Source organism: Falco peregrinus, chromosome 4, assembly GCF_023634155.1.
Source record: "Falco peregrinus isolate bFalPer1 chromosome 4, bFalPer1.pri, whole genome shotgun sequence".
NCBI classification, from domain to species: Eukaryota; Metazoa; Chordata; class Aves; order Falconiformes; family Falconidae; genus Falco; species Falco peregrinus.
Window position 1 is genome coordinate 67,867,984 of NC_073724.1, and position 19,260 is coordinate 67,887,243.

Here is a 19,260-nt window from a genome sequence, read left to right on the forward strand (position 1 = left end):
TTCATCTTAATTTTAAAATTTGGAATGAAAAGAGAATAATCTGGAATCCTTTCTCCTGCTCTTTATTGATAGGGTGGTTAGCCTTTGTGCCTCCTGCTGTCATGTGTGTGGTACCTGAAAAGCTTCATTCTTAATGCAGTAAATCCCTGGGATTAGATGTGTTTCATCTCTGTATGTGTGGCACCCATCATTGCTGCAAGGAAAAATAGACATCTAAGAAAAACACATCAGAAAGCATTTGTGTGAGTACTGATCTGCAATTTGTACGCCAAAAGCTGTAATTTTGGGGGTTTCGTGAGCAAAAAAAATACAAACATGGTCATCCAAATGCAAAACTAGCTGAGGAGAATACTTAGGAAATGAGGGTGAGGATGAAATTTGTGGTCTAATAGGAGGAAATTATTTTAGCACTCATGTTTTTTTACAGCAATATTAACCTGGCAGAAACAAGATTCCAAGGAAAAAGGTCCAGATTCAATTTATAGTACTCTTCATTAAACTCATAGGCAAGTGTGGCTAAAACCCCATCCAGGATAATGGAAAACTGATTTGCACTGTTTGTGTGCCCACTGAACAACGTTTGCCTGCTACAGGGCAATAAAGTCACATAAAAGTTTACTTAAGTAGGACTAACAAGGTCAGGGTAGAAACAAAGCATAAATAAAACTTTGCAGTTTGGAAAACCTCAGAAATCATTGAAAGACAGAGTTACTGTTCTTCAGAGATTGCTTGCAAAGTCATGCATGGTGGGTGAGGAAGGCAGTCACTACTATCAATCCATTTCTGTCTTATTCACAGTTTATTGACTGACGTAGTGCTCCAAGTGTTCCTCTTAGCAAAGTTCCCTCCATGAATCACAGGAGTCCAACTGCTGCTGGCAAAAGAGGTGGTTTAAAGGGCTCTCCCACCATTCACAGCTCCAACAGTGCCCACCTTCCCAATGAGCAGAGAAGTCTCATGGGTGGTAACAGCCTGAACTGCTTGCAACTTCTTTTGCTGGCACGCTTAGTGTTAACTGCTCATTAGATGTGAGTTATTGTCAGTAAGCAAATTCTGAAAGCAGACTTTCCACCTGACTAAGGCAGTTCCCCTCTGGCCCAGGGCTCTCCAAGGCCACGTTTGGCTGGACAGGCCCGTGCTGCCTTCACCTCTGTTTGCTCCCACAGCAACTTCTCTACTTGTCTCTTTCAGATCTGCTCAGCCCTCTCAGGGCTGTGCATGCTGAGTTCTTCTTTCAGAAAGGGTTAATTGATGAACAGGCTTTATTCACCAAGAATGGTGTCTCTCCCTGGCTTTCTCCCCAAAGTTAAAAAGAAATCAACACTCCCTTAACTACTTTTACTCAGCTTTAAGACTACAAGTTACACAGTTTTAGTGAAGAGGCCCTTCATATCATGCCTGTTGTGTGCTACTGAAGACCAGGCAGTAGAACCAGTTGGTGCCTGAGTATTGGGTGGTGTTGAAGACCAGCCGCGCTAGGGCAAGTATCCAAATCCCCTCTGCAGTGAAGAGAGGTAACACTTCAAAAGTTTTTTTTATTCTAGAAGAAGAAGCTGAAAGGAATTAGCTGGATTGAATCCCATGCTAAAGGTGAAATTTATCTCTTGTAACTTCACATATTAAATGCTAAATATCCTTGAACTAATCTCTTCATCACCAGAAGAGACCTATGTGACCCGGAACACCTTTCTCGGGATGAGAGAAGTCACTCTTTCAAGGTACTCCGTTGATCCTGAGGGCTCAGTTCAGCTGGCCATATAGAGGCTGGTTTTGAGATGGCTGAAGGCACCTGTGAGGGGCTGGCAGAAACAACCCAGGACATGGCTGAGAAGGCCACTGACTCTCTGCAGTGACAGAAAGGAGCAGGTGTCTCAGACAGATCTGGTGTAACTGCGTAGCCTTGTAACATGGCATTGCCATGGCTAGCAACTGACCATCAGATTTGTACTCTTTCAAGTCCTCTGGACTGACTCTTGTCAGATTTGCCATCTGTATTTTTCTTTACTTGACTGAAGCTTTGTTTTGCTGTGCAAACATGTTTTTTACTAACTGGCCTGGGGTTGTTTGGGTCTTTTTTTGCTTAACTTTTATGTATCTTTGCATTAGACAACCGTCATTTTATACAGTTAGCAGTAACAAGCAGTTATTCTATGTAGAATGCGGCACTTATGATTTTAACACAACAGTGTAATGTAGAGAAATACAGGCTTAGTGTAATAGCAGTGGTCTTGAGAAATGCAGGCACAGGATGTGGTGTAGAGGAGCACAGGTATAGGATGGTAAAGAACAGGGCACAGGGTTGCTACTGGGGACTCCATGGCTATGAACAACAGATCCATGGTCAGTTAAAGAAATGCAGACCTGGAGCAGGACAAAAGCTGGTTTAAAGGCTAACAAAGAGAACCAAGAGGTAGTATGTAACATACGTAAATAACACCAAATATAGTAAATGCAGATGTAATCTGGAGCAACAGATAAAGGAAGAACAATGGTATAAAAGTGTGTTAGCAAATGTATAAAAATTGCATAAAGTCAATCCTGAGGTGAGGAAGAATAAACCATTGACACCATATTCCTCCCTTTGAAGGACCCCAGATGTTGATGACCCAACATAATCCCCTTTCTGTAGTCTGAAAGTATCAGTTTTAAGGCTCAGACACGCAATGGAAAACCAAGCATAAAACTATGAAAAAAGAGATAGAAACTATCTAGCTCATGTCTTACAATTTGTTTGTATTAGTAGTCTTATTGAGAGTTATTCTGTGGAGAAATATTCTAACCAGGTAACTATGCTTTCTTTCCTTTTTTGTAATAATTAGATCTAGACTAATAATAATTCTTAAATTTGCTTGTTAAGATTTTCACTATACTAACAGTAAATTCTTGGCTTTATACATATGGTGCTTTTCCTTTCTGTCCATAAACAAAACTTTAAGTGTAAAACTAGCCCCCTATGCTTCAGCAACTGGACTAGTCCAGAGTGCAGAAAAGGATCATTTAGTGAGAGTATAAGTTCTAGATGCATGAGTTTAGACTACTTTTCCCCTTTACCTAAAAAACCAGATAGGTCTAAAGGAATTTTACTATATGTTGTTTATTTTAATAAGCAGGTTTGTGGTGTTTCCTAGGATTTGAAATTGCATAGATACTTACAGTCTTCCATAAAGCTGATATTTTGTCTGTTTTTGTTCATAGGACACTAACTAACATGATACAGTTTAGAAACCTTTTTGCCTGTCAAGAGTTTTACCTCAACATTTCTCATAGAAATTCCATTGTCAACAGCTCTCCTCAGTCTTAGTTTTCTGAAGTATTACAAACAGCATTTTCAGGGCAAAAGACTGAAGCCAAAGAAATTAAGACAGTATTTCAAAATACTTGTTTTAATCAAGTATTAGTGCAAGTCTACTTACATATTTAAGCACAAGTAGTTTTGTCTTATCCTTGCTGTTTAGATTACTAAAACGGTAAAAATTTTATCATCAAGTCACACATTTCATAGGAAAATACATGATATTTTTCCCTTAGAGTCATATAGATAATTGTTCACAATATACATTTTTATTTGCTAAATTATTTTTTATTTATCATTGTATACACATAACCAGTATAGAGCAGAGAAATACAAAGTGCTATTACCTGTAATGTTCTGATGCCTTTTTGAAAACAATCTTATTGTATTAAATATATCAGTTCGGTTTTGCATGTAGATAATAAAAAGCTAAGCTATGTTTGCAGTTATATCTATGGAATTCAGTAGTATCACAAATTTCTAAAAGAAGAACCTGGCCCATGCACTAATTTCCAGACCTATCAATGCTCTGAAATTATAAATGCAATATTTTTGTTAGCATAGTAAAGAATACATGACATTTATTCTTCAGGATCATGTTGCTTTTTACTTTTTGAAGGCCTGGTATCCCCTATTTTGTTTTACTTGACAAACCTCTGTTCTTTTTAAAAATAAAAAGGGTGAAAGTTAAGGATTTCACAAACATTCCTGTCTGCCAAAAAGTAGGAATGTGAACAGACATGAAAAATATTTTTAACAGCCAGCACAAAGGTGTTAGCTATATTTATCAATAAATTAAACACAAGAAACAGGAAAGCACATTCTCCTACTATAAAAAACCCCAATCCCCTACAGGCACAGCTATAGGGAACAAAGAAAGGGAAATGGGTCAGGGTAAGGTATACTGATGTATGTCTTGGGCAGTATGTTTTTGCCCGTTGTCAACAGAGATCTGTCACAGTCTTTCATGTGTGGTATATGTATGAAAAAAATCATACTTTGCTATTATTTTTTTAATGGTCATATCCTGCTTCAGATACTGAAGTATGCATCCCTGCACAAGGTGTAACTATGATTTTATTTTTATTTTTTTTTTGCATTATGTGCTTATGTTGTTAAATGTTTTGTTGTACCTAGCATTGTGTCCACTTGCTATAAATGTGTGACTAAACTGCCATGAGAGCTATGGCCACCTCATCTGTTGTACCAGTGCTGTTATCTGGAGGTGCGAGGTGAACTGGATCAAGGAGATCCTTTGGGTCAGAAACACCCCGACCAGTTTCACTGCATGGTCCTGTAAACTCTTGTTTAAGAGAGTGTGATGTTGAAGAGAAGCAAGAAAATCAGAAATTGCCACTGAGAAAAACCTCCATGTGACTTAAGTTCAAGAGACTAACAATTAATTTAGACTGCCTGACAAACCTGGAGACACTTAGTTGAGACACCTACATTAGGCATGCACAGCAGGTGATCTTAGCACAGTTCTCTGCTCTGTAAGGGGTGATGAGATGCATCGACCAAGTCCTCCCAACCACAGAAGCTCAGCATGTTATTCCTCTTCAATGTGAGCTGGTAAAAGAGCTTCGTGGGGTACCAGGTATATTGTCTATTGCATTTCACATTTACAAGTTCCAAAATAAAGTAAAAAATACAGTTTTCAACTGCCAGACGTAAATTTTGTTTGGCAAAATCTGTCAACCCAGCTATTTTGTTCATGCATCACCAGGAAGAAAGAATTAGGAATTAGAACTTTATTTATAACTTTCTGAGATTTGCAAGAGTTTTACTAGAGCTACATTAGCTTTTCAGTCTTTTTAAAAAATTATTATTTCTATTATAATCGGTTGTGACTCAGAGCACATGGAAAAAAGCACCGTTTGCTGAATAAGATTCATGTTTACACAATTATTTCAGAGTAGAATTAAACTTAAAATAAACCCTAATCAGAGATAACTTCAACCATTTTAATGCATGCCTCTGAGAAGATGCTATGGAAATACTCAGTTTAATCTGAAATTTTTAATAGATTAATCTAAACCCTGTTATAATCTCAACAAGAATATTATTTTAATAAACATAAAAAAATACAGGTATAAAGAAATAAATGATGTATGTGTGTATCTATCTACCTACAGAAAGAGAAAAAGACAAAGATAGCCTGTTACATGGCTATAGTTAGGCTTCATCTTTTTATTAGCAATGAAAATAACAATATTTGCTCCTGAAGGAAATAAATAATTTTTGTTGTCTTTCACCAGCTACACTGAGGAAAACTGAAACTTTTATTTAAAGTGCTAGGACAGTAGTTATCAGAAAAAGTACTTTAGTACTTTTCTCCCAGGAGGTACAGGTGCATTTAATCATACAGGTACATCTGAAGAAAATAAAAAGCAGACGTTCAAGAAGAATAGCTTGATCTCACCAGGTAAAAATATTACGGATTTTGGAAATGTAGTATTTTTTAGATTTTTTTTTTCTGAAATATTGTTTTACAAGTAGTGACACTGTGCTCTAAGAAATTATTCCCTACAAAGCTCTCTCACCTGACAGCTGAAGGGTTTTTTTAATTGTACTGAGACCAGTTACACAACTTCAATAGTGATATCCATTGCAATTTTAGTATAAACAGTATTTGAATGAGTGGCTTTCTGAAAAAATGGTACACGTCAAGTAAAGCATTCCTACTTTAAACTTTATCAGCTTTAACACATCAATATTTTATTTAAAAGAAAGCAAAATAACACAGGCAAAATGTCAGGCTTTTTTTCCCTCAGTTGCCAAATTTGGAGTACACTTCAACACCCTGCCGTGTTCCCAGAGTTTCTTGCAAGGCTCCTTCCCTTGCAAGGTAACCTTGACACAGATTGCCAAACATCCTCGCCTTCCTTCCCTTTTCTTTGATCCATTTTAATGATTTTTTAAATTATTTTTTTTAAGAAACAAGATTTCTTTATAGTGTGGTAGATGTGATGAAAGAACTGTGATGCAGCCTGGCAGATGCATGCATCTAAGCAATGATATGAAGTGTGTGGTGGTGCCTAGAGAGAGATGGGACAGGAGGGTGAATGAGGTCTCATGGCCAAGGGGACAGTGAGGGATCTCCAAACCTGCCACTATTATATTCATGTTGTTGCTAGTTTGTTCATATGTGTCTGGGAAAGAGACACCTAATTTTCCACTCCAGAAGGAATCTTCGAAATTGTTTTCCTAATGCAGGTGCAGTGTAGAAGATGAATGGAACAGGCCATGAAAAAAACTGAGTAATAACACAGGCTAGTAATTAACATATATGTGAAGTGGCCTTAAGACCTAATTACTGTCATTATTTGAAAATTTGGCTTGTGTTTCCAAAGTGCTATAGAAAAAACTGTTACCTCTTTGACTACCTGGCACCATCAGTAAGGTCTTGAACAACACATGAACGTGAGGAGTGGAAACAAAGTGCTTCAAGATAGAAATAAATTTCTAAGTAATAAGTATCGATAGAATTTTTTCTCCATTTATGTATCTCCTGTTCAAAGCTTTTTTTTTTTTTTTTTTTTTTTGTATTTTCCTTTAAGTGACTGATACTGGTCATTAAAAAAAATACTGCTGGACTAGATTAATTATTGGTTTCAACTAGCATGAAAAAGGAAAAGAATGAAATCAGACTATCTTTCCCTGGATTACTGATGTGGTAATTCCAGCGTATGCTGAGACGAGATGACAAGTGAATTTGAAAGACTGGTTTACAAAACCTGAAAAAGAAAAAAGGGGTCAAGTAAAATGTACACACTGGCACACATGCTTATTCATGGTGTTTATCTGCCCGTGAAATTGCTCTTAGGAACGTTCACTTGCTTTTCTAAATATTGTATCTCTTTACCTGTATGTTATACTGTGTGTGTTAATGACTAATGCATGCATTTGGGAATAAAAACAGTTACATGTTTCTTTATATTAGCCTCATATAAAATTACCTTTTTTACAGTCTGGGAAGAGTTTGATGTATAATATGAGTGCATACAATACTGTACTATTTATTTTTTTCTCTTGTATAGGGTTGTAAAAGAGAAATCACTACAAAATAGTCTGAAATACTTTCTGGTTAAAAAAATATGGGAATTAGTGATAGCAGGATGATAAAATATTATAAACGTAATATATAATGTACCATTAGTACTGTGGAACACTTTAGCTTGCTTCAGCTTACAAAGCATAAGAGCTGGGATTCATGTTGCGATTCACATTGGCATTCATGTGTCACTGCTTCAACTTGGGGACTTGGCATACGATTCATGGGCCCACCTATCCATGACTAGGTGTATGTGAGATATACAAGGATATCCCAGTTAGATACCAGCTGCCACTCCAGACAGTTCCCATTTAAGGAAGCCTCTGGAACTTCCCATAAGTCATGCTTCATATATGCTTGTCCCATGAGGATGTCTTGCATACTCCAAGAAATCTTAGGTGGCACCAGACACCTACTTTCGAGCAACCAAGTTGCTTTCTCAGGAGTTTGACTTCATATGAGCTGAATAATGCACTGGGTTTTATTGACTGTGTGACAAAGGCCTCTGGTCAATTGCCCACAGAAAGAGCTGAGGCCCTTCAGAGCAGTAACTAGACACCAGGTGGATTTTTTTACAGCATCTTAACTGGCACTTGTTGCTGGTATTTTAGCAGTTGAATGCTACACTGTATTTCCACTGACAGTTTAGAGATATAGAGTACGTATATAATACCACATACGTAAATATCTGTATGTAGACATATAGATTAAGATACCTTAATCCAACATTGAATCCTAACCTTGCTATTATTTCTAGATAAAATGAAGTTATATACATATCTGCATTAACATCATACTATCTAATATGTAGGTTTTCTGAACTATGAAAAGTAATTCCTACTAAAATTAGCTGAGTTTACACTGTGTATTTTTTTCTTTTTTGGAGAAAGACAGAAGCGCAAATTCAACATTTTCTGTTTTACAGGAATCATGTCCCAGAAGGCAGAACTTTAAATACAAAACTCATAAAGTGCTGAGCAACCGTTTCATCAGTTGGTACGTGTGGGGTTGTAAATAGCAACACAAAGTCCACAAGGAGACCAGTTACTCCTGCTTTACTCCAAGGGTCAATACTGTTGTAGTTCTTCATTGATGTCCTGGATGGTGCAACAGAGTGCACTCTAAGCAAGTTCTTGCAGAGGATACAAAAATGAGAGGAGTGGCTGATACATGATAGAGTTGTTCTCACATTCAGAGCGACCCTGAATGAAATGGCTTGATAGGAACCTCATGAAGTCCAAGAAAGGGAAATGCCAGGTCCTCCATCTAGGGAAGAATAACCCCAGCTGATGCATACTGGCTGGAAAGCAGCTTTGCAGAGAAGGACCTGGGGGTCCTGATGGAAAACAAGTTGAACGTGTACCAACAATGTGTCCTGGCAGCAAAGACAACCAATATCCTCCTGGGCTGAATCAGGAAAAGTATTGCAGCAAGTCAAAGGAGGGGATCATCCCCCTCTGCTCAGCACTGATGAGACCATATCTACAGTGCTGCATCTAGCTCTGGGCTTCCAAGGACAAGAGAGTCATGGACATACTGGGTAGAGTCCTGCAAAGGGTCATGCAGACTTTTAAGGGATGGGAACAAGTCTTATATGAGGAGAGGCTGAGACAGGTGGGGTTGTTTGTCCTGGAGCAGAGAAGATGCAGGGGAGATCTTATAAAAGTGTATAAATACATGGTAAAGGGCATAAAGAAGATGGAGTCAAACTCTTCCCAGTGGTGCCCAATGACAGGACAAGAGGCAATGGGCACAAACTGAAATACAATAGATTTTGAATATAAGAAAAAGCTTTTTTGCTATGAGTGTTCAAGCACTAGAACAAGTTGCCCAGAGAAACTGTAGAGACTCCATGCTTGGAGACATTCAAATACCAGCCAGGCCTGGCCTTGGTCAGCTTGACCTAGCTGAGTGTGCTCTGAGCACACGGTTGGTCTAGATGATCTCCAGAGGTCCTTTCTATGATTGGCAATTCTGTGATCTCTTTTTCACAAATTGTTTTTAAGATAAAGATTATAATATTCAACTTATTTTTAACATAAAATGTTATAAAAATAAAACCGATTTTCATGATTTTGTGTGACCCTACAGGTGTTAAAAAACACCACAGGAAAAATATTACACAAAACCCTTCGTTAATATTCAGGCCTAAGATCAGAAAGGCTGATATTATACAAGCTATCATAAATATTGCTATATCCACCAGATCCCTTATTCCAGGCTTGTGAGTGGGGATGAACAGATGACAATGAGACACATATATCAAGCCAGAGATAAACAGTTACCAAAGACTGAGAAATAGTGTTACCAGACTAATCAGCACAAATGTCATATAATCAGTCTTTGTTGTACATCCTGCTCCAGTTGTGTCTGAAGTGCTGCCATCATTGGTTTGACGGATATGCTTTACGTCACTGAGGTTCGTCTTGTCTGGCATCCCTGCTGAGACAAATAAGAAAATATAGTATGATGCATGCCTTGTCACTACTGGCAACATGTTATAGCTAGAACAAATTTAAATACCCTCAGCACACAGACTGTCACAGTTTTGTTTCTGATTCTCATGTTACTGCCAAATTCAAAGTCCTTTATAATTACATCTAGAAACATACATTATAATATAAGACTATTCATCATTGAAAGTAGTTCAGAGGTCTACCAGCTCTGAACAAAGTTGTTCTTGTAGAAATATATCACAACAAACATTTGCAGACCGAGGTGAACAGTTTTGCAAGTCCCCATAGTATCAAAAGCCCATTGCTCACATCTTTTTTGGATTTGAAGGAAAAGGGAAATAATTTAATGTGAAACTGCTTGCGTCTGGGTCCCAATATTGTTCCAATACAACATATACCTGGTGGAAGGCATGCAGCAAAGTGTACTTGCTGCTATATAAAACCTCCATTTTGGCACAGTTTAAACAGACTTTATGACATTATAAGGCAAAATTGTAAAGCTAACTTTAAACAGGAACTCTTTTACTGGGTTCCCAGCTGAATAGTTGTACTTTTTTGGACCAGGATAAATACCTCTCCATCTCAAAACAGTGTTTTGTATGGAACAAGGATGTAATCACCCATCATATTTCCTCTGTCTGGCTAAACAATTGGAAACAGAAAGTCTTGGAGACACATTCAGATTTGGTAGCATTGTCAGCTGCTTGTATTTGCTATGCATACTTCTAGACTAACTGTCTTATCCCATATAATAACTTGTGGCATGCCACTATCAATCAAAATTAACAAGTCTAAATTCAGTGTTATTACATGCAACAAATATTGACATTGTAATTACACTGAGACTGAAAAAGGCTTCATAGAAAGCAAAGTCAATATTTATGTAATTAGGTCAATACATATATAATTCAGAAGGTAAACTCTACTGTTGGAACAGCAGCATTAGAAAGAAGCTCAGCTCTACTGAGCTGACATTGATTTTACAGTCTGAGTTTCTGCATTATTATTCATTGTTTAGGTACTTCTTTCCTTTCTGTATCACTAGGTAAAGATGAATAAACTAGTGATTCTTTTTTTTAATTAATTATTGTTCAAAGGGACTGTGATGAACTATAAATATTTTAGTCATGGTGTTATCCTCTTTGTTAAGCTGGTTTAACAGAAGATACAGAGAATTCTCATTTTTAAAGGAAAAACTTTCTTGGTGCTTGTGTTAAAAATACTCTTTTCTTTAAAAGCCGCTTGAAAGCTGTTCTTTGTGGACTTGCTGTATGTACTCAAATCTCCTTCCTGTAGCTTTGAAAAAATGCATTAAGAGTCAGCTAAAGTCAATCATGTTGTCTGAAAAACCTGCTAGAAATAATTTGTCTTCTTTGCTGCTGTACTTACACAGCAAAATATATTGCTATTTTGTGTGGGTTTATCGATCCAGTGCTCTTGCCCGGAATTTGTAAAAAATTAGCTCGATGAATACAATGTAAGTGGACATACAAGGTGGAAGACTAACATCAGATGTTGAGAAGGGAATACAACTTCTCCTCATCATACACGTTGAGTAACCTGTCTAGAAAAAGATCAGTCACTCAATACTTCACTGAATGGATGCTTGGTGGATCATGACAGGGGGTTATCAAGGTGTTTTTTTCAGGGAAGTTTTGTAAATAGAACAACGACAAAAACATGGGTTGGGTCTTTTCCCGAGAGCATTAGTGAGGTTTTCCTATATTTAAAAAGGCTAATTTCAACAGATAGTGAAAAATCCAATTCTCACCTATACAACAAAGCAGTTCACCAAATGCATTAGGTATAACAAAGCAGATTTTTCCCAGTGTGCTTACAGTACCACAGCAGGAAAGATACGGCCTTATCTTAAACATCCAGAATATCACTTATTATAAAAGATAATTATCATAAAAGGAAAATATTCCTAGATCTTGCAGTTAGAGAAATAATTAGGTTCAGTTAGAGTATGTGATCTAATCTAAAGGCAATGTGACTAAATGTTAATTTCTGACTGGACAGTCAGGTTTAATTTCTAAGGAAAATTTCATTGACAATATTATGAAAAACAGGAAAAAATAGGTTTAATTTTATAGTAAATGTATCTTTGTCTTTCTTTCTTTTCTTTCCAGCCTCAAATAAAAACTGTAGACTTTGGAAGTCCCAATAAGAAGAATTTTTTTTTTAAATGTTGAAACCTACCAATATATTTTCCTTTGATCAATCAAAATGCCATGAAGTATTTACTATAATCACTGGTGTTAAATAAATATGCTGCTAGAATTGCCATGTAAACACACAGCAAACCTTTCACCTATTCAGCCCCATAGGTCTATGCCACAACTTTGACTTTATTGAAATGAGAAGTTAAAAAAATATATTTAGACATGATCCTGTGAAAAAATCACTGAACAGAAAAACACTTATAAAAAATAGCCTATTTTAACAGAAGTGTGGTTTTCCCCCCAGAATGCTATGTCCTTTGTTAATTTTTTTTTTTTTAGCTACTTCTAATAAGTATAACTATAAATTTAATTCCTACACCTAGGCTATACTTTCTATTTAAAAAAGAAGGTTCTCTTGTCCATTATGCACTAGGATTTAAACATATATGTCACCTTTCATATATCATAATCAGTAATGGAAGTGATCCTGTCCTATAAATTAATTTAACTTCCATAGTTCACAGCAAAATTGAAGTGAGAGCTGTCCAAACATTTGTAGCAAAACAAACAAATATCAAAAGCAAACTTCTTTGCCTTTAGTTAACTCATATGCTAGAAGCTGAAATTATGTTATAGAAAAGGCATTTAATATTCCCTGATATTTCAAACCATCTCTGATAAATGTCTGGTTTATTATCAAAATCATACAACAGCTAATATTTTGACTAAGAAATGGTAAAATTCAGAGGTTTCAGCTGAGATTCAGAGGGGTTTTTTTTCTGAAGAAAAGCTAGAATTGCAACAAAGCGGGAGATAAATTGCTTGGGAATTAAAATCCAAATATAACATTTGCATGACCCACTATAACACAAAGCTGTCAAGTATCGCATAACTGTCCCCAGTGTCAGCTGTGAAACTCAGTTAGTGGCTGCAATTTAAAGTATTGTCTTGCTCTGGTTTAGAAAAAAATTATCAGTAAAAGAATTTCACCAAACATTGTGATAAATATTACAGCATCTCATTATAGTATAACAGCTAGCTACAGAGTATTTCTAAAGGTTTTTAACATCTTCTAAATATATTTAAAGCTTTAAATATGTGAGCGGTTAACAGTACTGGTAGCCTTGAGAGCTGACCTGTTATGTTCTCCAGAACAGCTATAGCAACAATACAATTTCCTTCCAATATTCAGCAAGAGCTGTTAACCTTGATTTGAAAAGTCAAACCTGGAGTCATGGAAGATTTTCATTTGATATGCAGCTTTTCTACTGAGACTGTCAAAACATTACAGAAATGGGCTATGACTTGTGAGCAGTAGGTGCTTGCCTACCAAGGGGCGTGCTGGGACTTTGAGCATTTTAAAAGTTTGAAATTAAACATCCTCTAACAATGGCCTAGTTTGAAACAAAACCAAAACAAAAAGTGTTTGTGTGACTGTAGTCTAACCTCAAATACCTTGCTGTCTTATCTTGTATCTGCTGGGTAACATATCAGAACTGACATTGGTCTTCAAGGGAAAATGAAGCTGCCAAATGAGCTGCTGTGGGAATCCTGTTGGATACAAACTCTGTCAAAGATTTAGAGACGAGGAAGAATCTGTGCATCATTCTAATGAAGGTCTGGAAGATCCAAAATACAACTTCTATGGCACAAGCATTTTCTATGAGCCTCAAACAGGAGAATGAACTTGAGTAAGGATGGGTCAGTTTTTCAGATAGGAAAAAAAATGTAGAATGTGTTTTTACAAGGCAACGTTCCTGTGAAGTTGTATGCAAAATTCTTCTTAGAAGGGTAAATAATTATTTCAATTACTATATGTAAGCTAAATTTCAGGATCTTGTAGCACATGGGCTATAATGAAAAGACTGATAACTAGTTAAGTTCTGTCCCAAAATTCATAAGAAAGATCATGAAGAAGCTTTATGAGAGCTTAAAGACATGTATAAAGGTCAGATAAATAGACCAAAACCCTGATGTTCTGTAGATGAATCTTTAAATATGAAGTTGGATATGTAATTTACAGTAACGAGATACCTGGAAAAGGATGACATGTAGGCATGTTGGTCATTAATTTATAGGTGTCAGTAAGGAGCAATAATCTGGGGAGGTAGAAGATAATTTTGGATGCAACTGATAAAGTAAACTGAAGAACTTGTAGGCAAAGGCAAAAAGAAGAATAGCAAAATGATTGAGAGGAATGAGGGCACAGTGATATCAGAGCAAAGGGTTCAGGAATTTGCAGCTAGCAAGAGCTAGGACAATCCCTAAGTAAACACCAGTGCTGACTAATAGAAACATACTATTGTAGTATGAAGGAAGACATAATACTAGTTTGATTCCTGCAGTTCAAAATAATGAGGTCTCCAAAATGATTTTGTTCACTTAAAACTTAAAAATATTCATTAATAGATTTTAACAAAAAAGAAGAGGAGGAAAAAAATTAATTTTTACTTTGCATTGCCATTCCATAAATTAAAATGACATATTAGTTACTAAAACTTTTTGTTTTGATTGGTCAACCTTTTGCCATGTGGAACTTTTAGAGCTTCTAATGGATATCTCTTCCCTTTCTTTTACTGTATTTTTTGCCAGGTTTTACTCCTAACTTCATAATATCATGAAAACGTTTCAAAACATAGTTATACTAAGTAGATCACACAGCTATGTTTAAATACCTTAGACAGGCTTCAGTTTATAGGTAGTTGCTGTGAAAACTTGGATTTCCTACTTTAAATAATATATAGATTTCTTTACTGAACGTATCTATATGTGAGAAAAGAATATTCAGTACATGTGACATCATTCCCCATGATGCCATAAATCTTAAAAAAACCACAAAATACTTAATGAATATCTGGAGCTTAGAAGGAAAAGTAAAACCAATGGACTACCTCTATTGTTACTCAAAGACTCTTCCATGTGAAGTTCATGTGACGCTGGCCATGACATCTCAATGAGGGGAGAAAAAGACGTCTCAGAAGAGCTATATTATGAAGGGCACCTGGCAAAGGACTAATTTCTTGAAGCCATTTTCATGGGCTTATGACTGCATCTATACTTGGGAAAGCTAAGGGATGTCCCTAAAAGAAAAGCATATATTGTGCTTGAACATATACCCTTCTTATAGTACAGATATAACAGTGCACATATTTACTGCCTTCAGGAAATCTATGTGGTTTTGTGATGTAGTGTAACTTTTGCCCTCTCCATTGCACAGTAAGTGAAACGGAAAAAGAACAGGAGGGGTAGAATGGATGATCTCAGAAGTCATTCCAACCTCAACAATCCTGTCATTCTGTGATTCTCTAAGTTTTAAATATTTCACAATTCAGTACTAGTCATGAACAAACACACAAGCAAAGAAAACTCACTGGATTTCACTAACAAGTAGCACAGAGGGTAGTAATACCATTCCTTGACTACATTGCTTTTGAAGATGTGAACAGTTATAGAAGAGATACTTCTGCTGAGAATCAGTCAGGAATCAACCTAGTGTAAAATGTATCACTGCTTAATTGTGTTTAGTTTTCATTTAATGAAGGAGAAATTAACAGCCGATTCAGAGAGGCTAAAGAAATGTCAAAATTTTCAAACATTTTTCCAACAAAGCTTTAGGGGGTTTTAGGCTTTAATTTTAAAGAAAAACAAATTTTCTAGCATTGGTTTGCCATATATGAATTATAAATCAGTTTAGTCAGCTGAATTTCTTAATACTTCAAACTTGTCTTTCAGTGAAGCTCCATTTGTTACAGGGTTCATGAGAAAAGAAAAGGCAACATTATTCATTTAGAATGAACTAAAGATTTTGCAGTATGGAACCTATTGTTGCATAGCATACATAAAACTGCTGCCCTGTCAATGAAATTAATGAATTAGCACAGAAAACATGCTTCATTAATACTAAAATTGTGTTGTAAAATGGTTTTGATTCCTATCCTCTTGTGTCTTTCTGTGAGGTCTAAAATCTTAATCTGGGTGCAATAAATTCACACTACTTTTTCTACATCCACTTTGCCTTATGCAAGAAGAAATGAAACCAAAAGCAATAAAAAAAACCCCAAAATAAAAATACGACAAACTGAAAGTGTGCTTGCACATTCTCAGTTGTATGAGATCATTTTTACTTATGAAGGCCTTAAAATACATCCATTAAAATCAACTCAGTACAGCTTTTCTAAAATCACAGATGAGCTCGTATTTTGGCAGAGCAGAACTTCATCGGCTTTGCTGTAGTGTTTATATGGGTCAGTTTGTGTCAGAAATGATAAGCTTAAGTGTGAGCACCATCCTGAACGCAGCATAAAGTAGCATTGTGCTGATGCTAAGGTGGTGAGCTTAAGAAGATAACAGAATATACATAAGGCATGATTAATACCACTTAGTTTTTCATACCTGTACAGTCTACTTCTACAACTAGGGTCCAGCTGGTTAAACATAGCTGTCTACAGATATTTTAGATGCAGATGAGGTGATCATCACACTTGGCATACAGCTGCCTATCCGAAAGAAACCCGATTCTTATAAAACCCTTTAAGGATTTCTTGGACATCCTATAGCAGGGGTCCTCAAACTTTTTAACCAGGGGGCCGGCGCGCAAATGAAGTGGCAGGCAGTCATCTGCGGCTGCTTGGTTCCACCCCTCAACCCCTGGCCGGGGGGGAGCGGGGGGGTTCTGTAAATACCGGGGGCCGGATTGAGGACTCTGGGGGGCCGTATCCAGCCTGCAGGCCATAGTTTGAGGACCCCTGTGGACCTAGAGCATTTCTAGTGGCTTTTGGCACTTCTGTTTAGAAAACTCAATCCTGCCCTGCCTCAAAGTTAGTTTTTGAAGCTCCCATTATAGTGAATGTGGAGAAATAAGTAAATGCAGAAGGAAACGGAGTACTCAGATATAGATTTGTAGTCTGAATTTGGACAGATAAATCCTACACTTAATCACACAACAGGTTCACCACTGAATGACCAATGAATATTTCCCAACATATTCCTTGTCATTTATTCTTCATATCTTTGGTAGAAAAACAAAACTAAATACTTAACCATGTAGCTCTGGAAAATGGATTAAATTTTAGAAATTGTCGGTAGGAAAAGTAAAAAAAAACAACCAAAAAATAATAAAAAAAACCCAACCCCCAAAAACCACTCCAAAAAAAGGTGGGTGTTGATTTAGTTCATATTTTTTCACCTGTAGTCTTATATTTTCACTTTTATACCTAAACCCCTGCCTTTAATCATTTCTGATTTCAGCATCTGGTGTTGAAGGGCAGGATGAAGGGCTGCCATATTGCCATGAAAATTGTGAATATCTGATGTGTGCAAACATCTCTAAAAAGACAGTAGTTCATGAAAGTGTTTCATGTAAAGTACAGAAAGACTCATTGCAGCTATGTTTACATAGGTAAATACACATCCCAGACAGAGATCCTTCAGGCAAAGTGGTGTTGAATGCCTTATGTCTACTGTGCTCAGAGACAGAAATACCTAAAGGAAACTGCTAAACAAATCTCCACTACACAGTACAATTCCCTACAACTCTTTTAAGTCACACACAGTGGTCCGCTTGGTTCAAAACCCCAGTTATCATTTTGTTTGTTTGCTTTTAGTTCAAAAAAAGCCTGAAAAAAACATGAGGGCTCTGCTGTAACCCACCAGGTGGTGTTTTTATGACATGAAACTGAGGGAGCACATTACAGGCTCTTGGGATATGATATCCAGGCATGGGAAAGTATTTTGAAAATAGAAAGCCTGTGGTTCAGGGACTTCGTAGGGCAGAGATATCCAAGCCTTTGGCTGTCTGGTTTCTGTAGCCTTTTGGAAGCAGTCCTTGGGATGAGTTATCCACAGAACTTGAGGTTTGTTTTGGAGGGACGGAGATGGTTTTCTTTAATGCTAAGCCATGGAGTGAACTAACATTTGTGCAATATGGATAACGGGAACTGAAACCAAGAGAGAACTCACAAGCTAAGTTACTTGACAGCATAGACATAGCCAGTGAAATCCCTTGAATTTGGAGAATTGGTTAATACCATAGGAAGGTTCTGTACTATGGTATAAGCCAGTTCTTAATGTCTTCATGAGTCTCACGTCTGCAATTGGCCAGACATTTATTTCAGTGAAATGCAATCATGTGGGTTTTCATGCCTGATCCTAAGAATAATAGCTCAGGAAATCTGTATCAGATCCCAGACAGGACCTTAAGTACAAGTACCAAAGGACTGAACATGACCTATATGCCACAAGGTGATGTGGAACAGAGAGATGATGCTCACCTAGGAGCCAAGACAACTGCAAATTTACTTTTAGCTTGCCTCCACAAAGGGAGATCATCAATGAGCAGGACTTTTGTGTCCATATGTAAAGTGTGGTGATAATCAAGCCACCGTTAGATTTCTTTATCTCTCAGAGTAACTTTACAGTGCTTTATCCACTCTATTCTTCAGTGACAGTTTTCACCATTTTCCCCAGGGAAAATTATGTCACAGTCCATATAATGTAGTATGCCATAGCGTGATGTAGATAAGAACTCTTTGAAACACAACATACTGAGCTGTTATTTCTTGCTGTCTATGCACTAAACATACATACTGTTATGAAGAAAGTTTCTGGAATAGGTAACTGGTACTTATTTGGAGGAAATAATTTGATCTAAAATCCTCCTTTTTGACCTCATATATTTTAATGATCATTGTAATAGTACACAAATCAACACAAATACCAGTTATAAATGCACAGGGAAAATCAAGATGCAAGTAATCTCACCTATAAACAAAGTAGTAGTATTACTGTTATTGATAGAAAGCAATTAAGAAGTCTGCCTATTGGCATTAGCTAAGAGAATTCTGCATGGTTAACCATATATTAGGAAATTAGTCTAACATATCAAGTTTAACTGCACATATTTTATGAAATCTGTATATATTGGAAATAGAGTGTAACCAATGATCCTATCATAAGTCTGTCACGTCATTTCAACTATGAGAGCAGCAGATATTGTCTCTAGTCTAGTATTTGAAAATTTTCTTTCAGAGTTGATGGTGGCATTTGTTTCACATTATACATTAATGAACTCAGTATTTCCATTTAGAAAACAAAGCTTTTATGAGTTAGTGCAACACAAACAAATGGTGTCACAAAAAAAGCCTAAACAAAACATTTCCATTTATTTCACATTCTTAAAAATCAGAACGAGATAACATTTGTTGAAATCGTTAATGTATACTTTTTTACTTGTAGGTCAGTTTTAGCATATAGCAAAGCGTTAGCTGTTTAAAAGACAAAAACATGATGGTATTT

The 19,260-nt window shown here is 36.6% G+C and overlaps 1 protein-coding gene across 1 annotated transcript in view; it reads right to left on the reverse strand.

Annotated features, from left to right (window-relative positions):
- Window positions 1-3,398: 3,398 nt before the first annotated feature.
- Window positions 3,399-19,260, reverse strand: part of GPC5 (glypican 5) — a 709,817-nt gene continuing 693,955 nt past the window's right edge. The window contains exon 8 of the mRNA XM_055802351.1: window positions 3,399-9,785. Coding sequence (XP_055658326.1) covers window positions 9,628-9,785 — 158 coding nt within the window. The 3' untranslated portion in view covers window positions 3,399-9,627. The remainder of the gene's footprint in view (window positions 9,786-19,260) is intronic.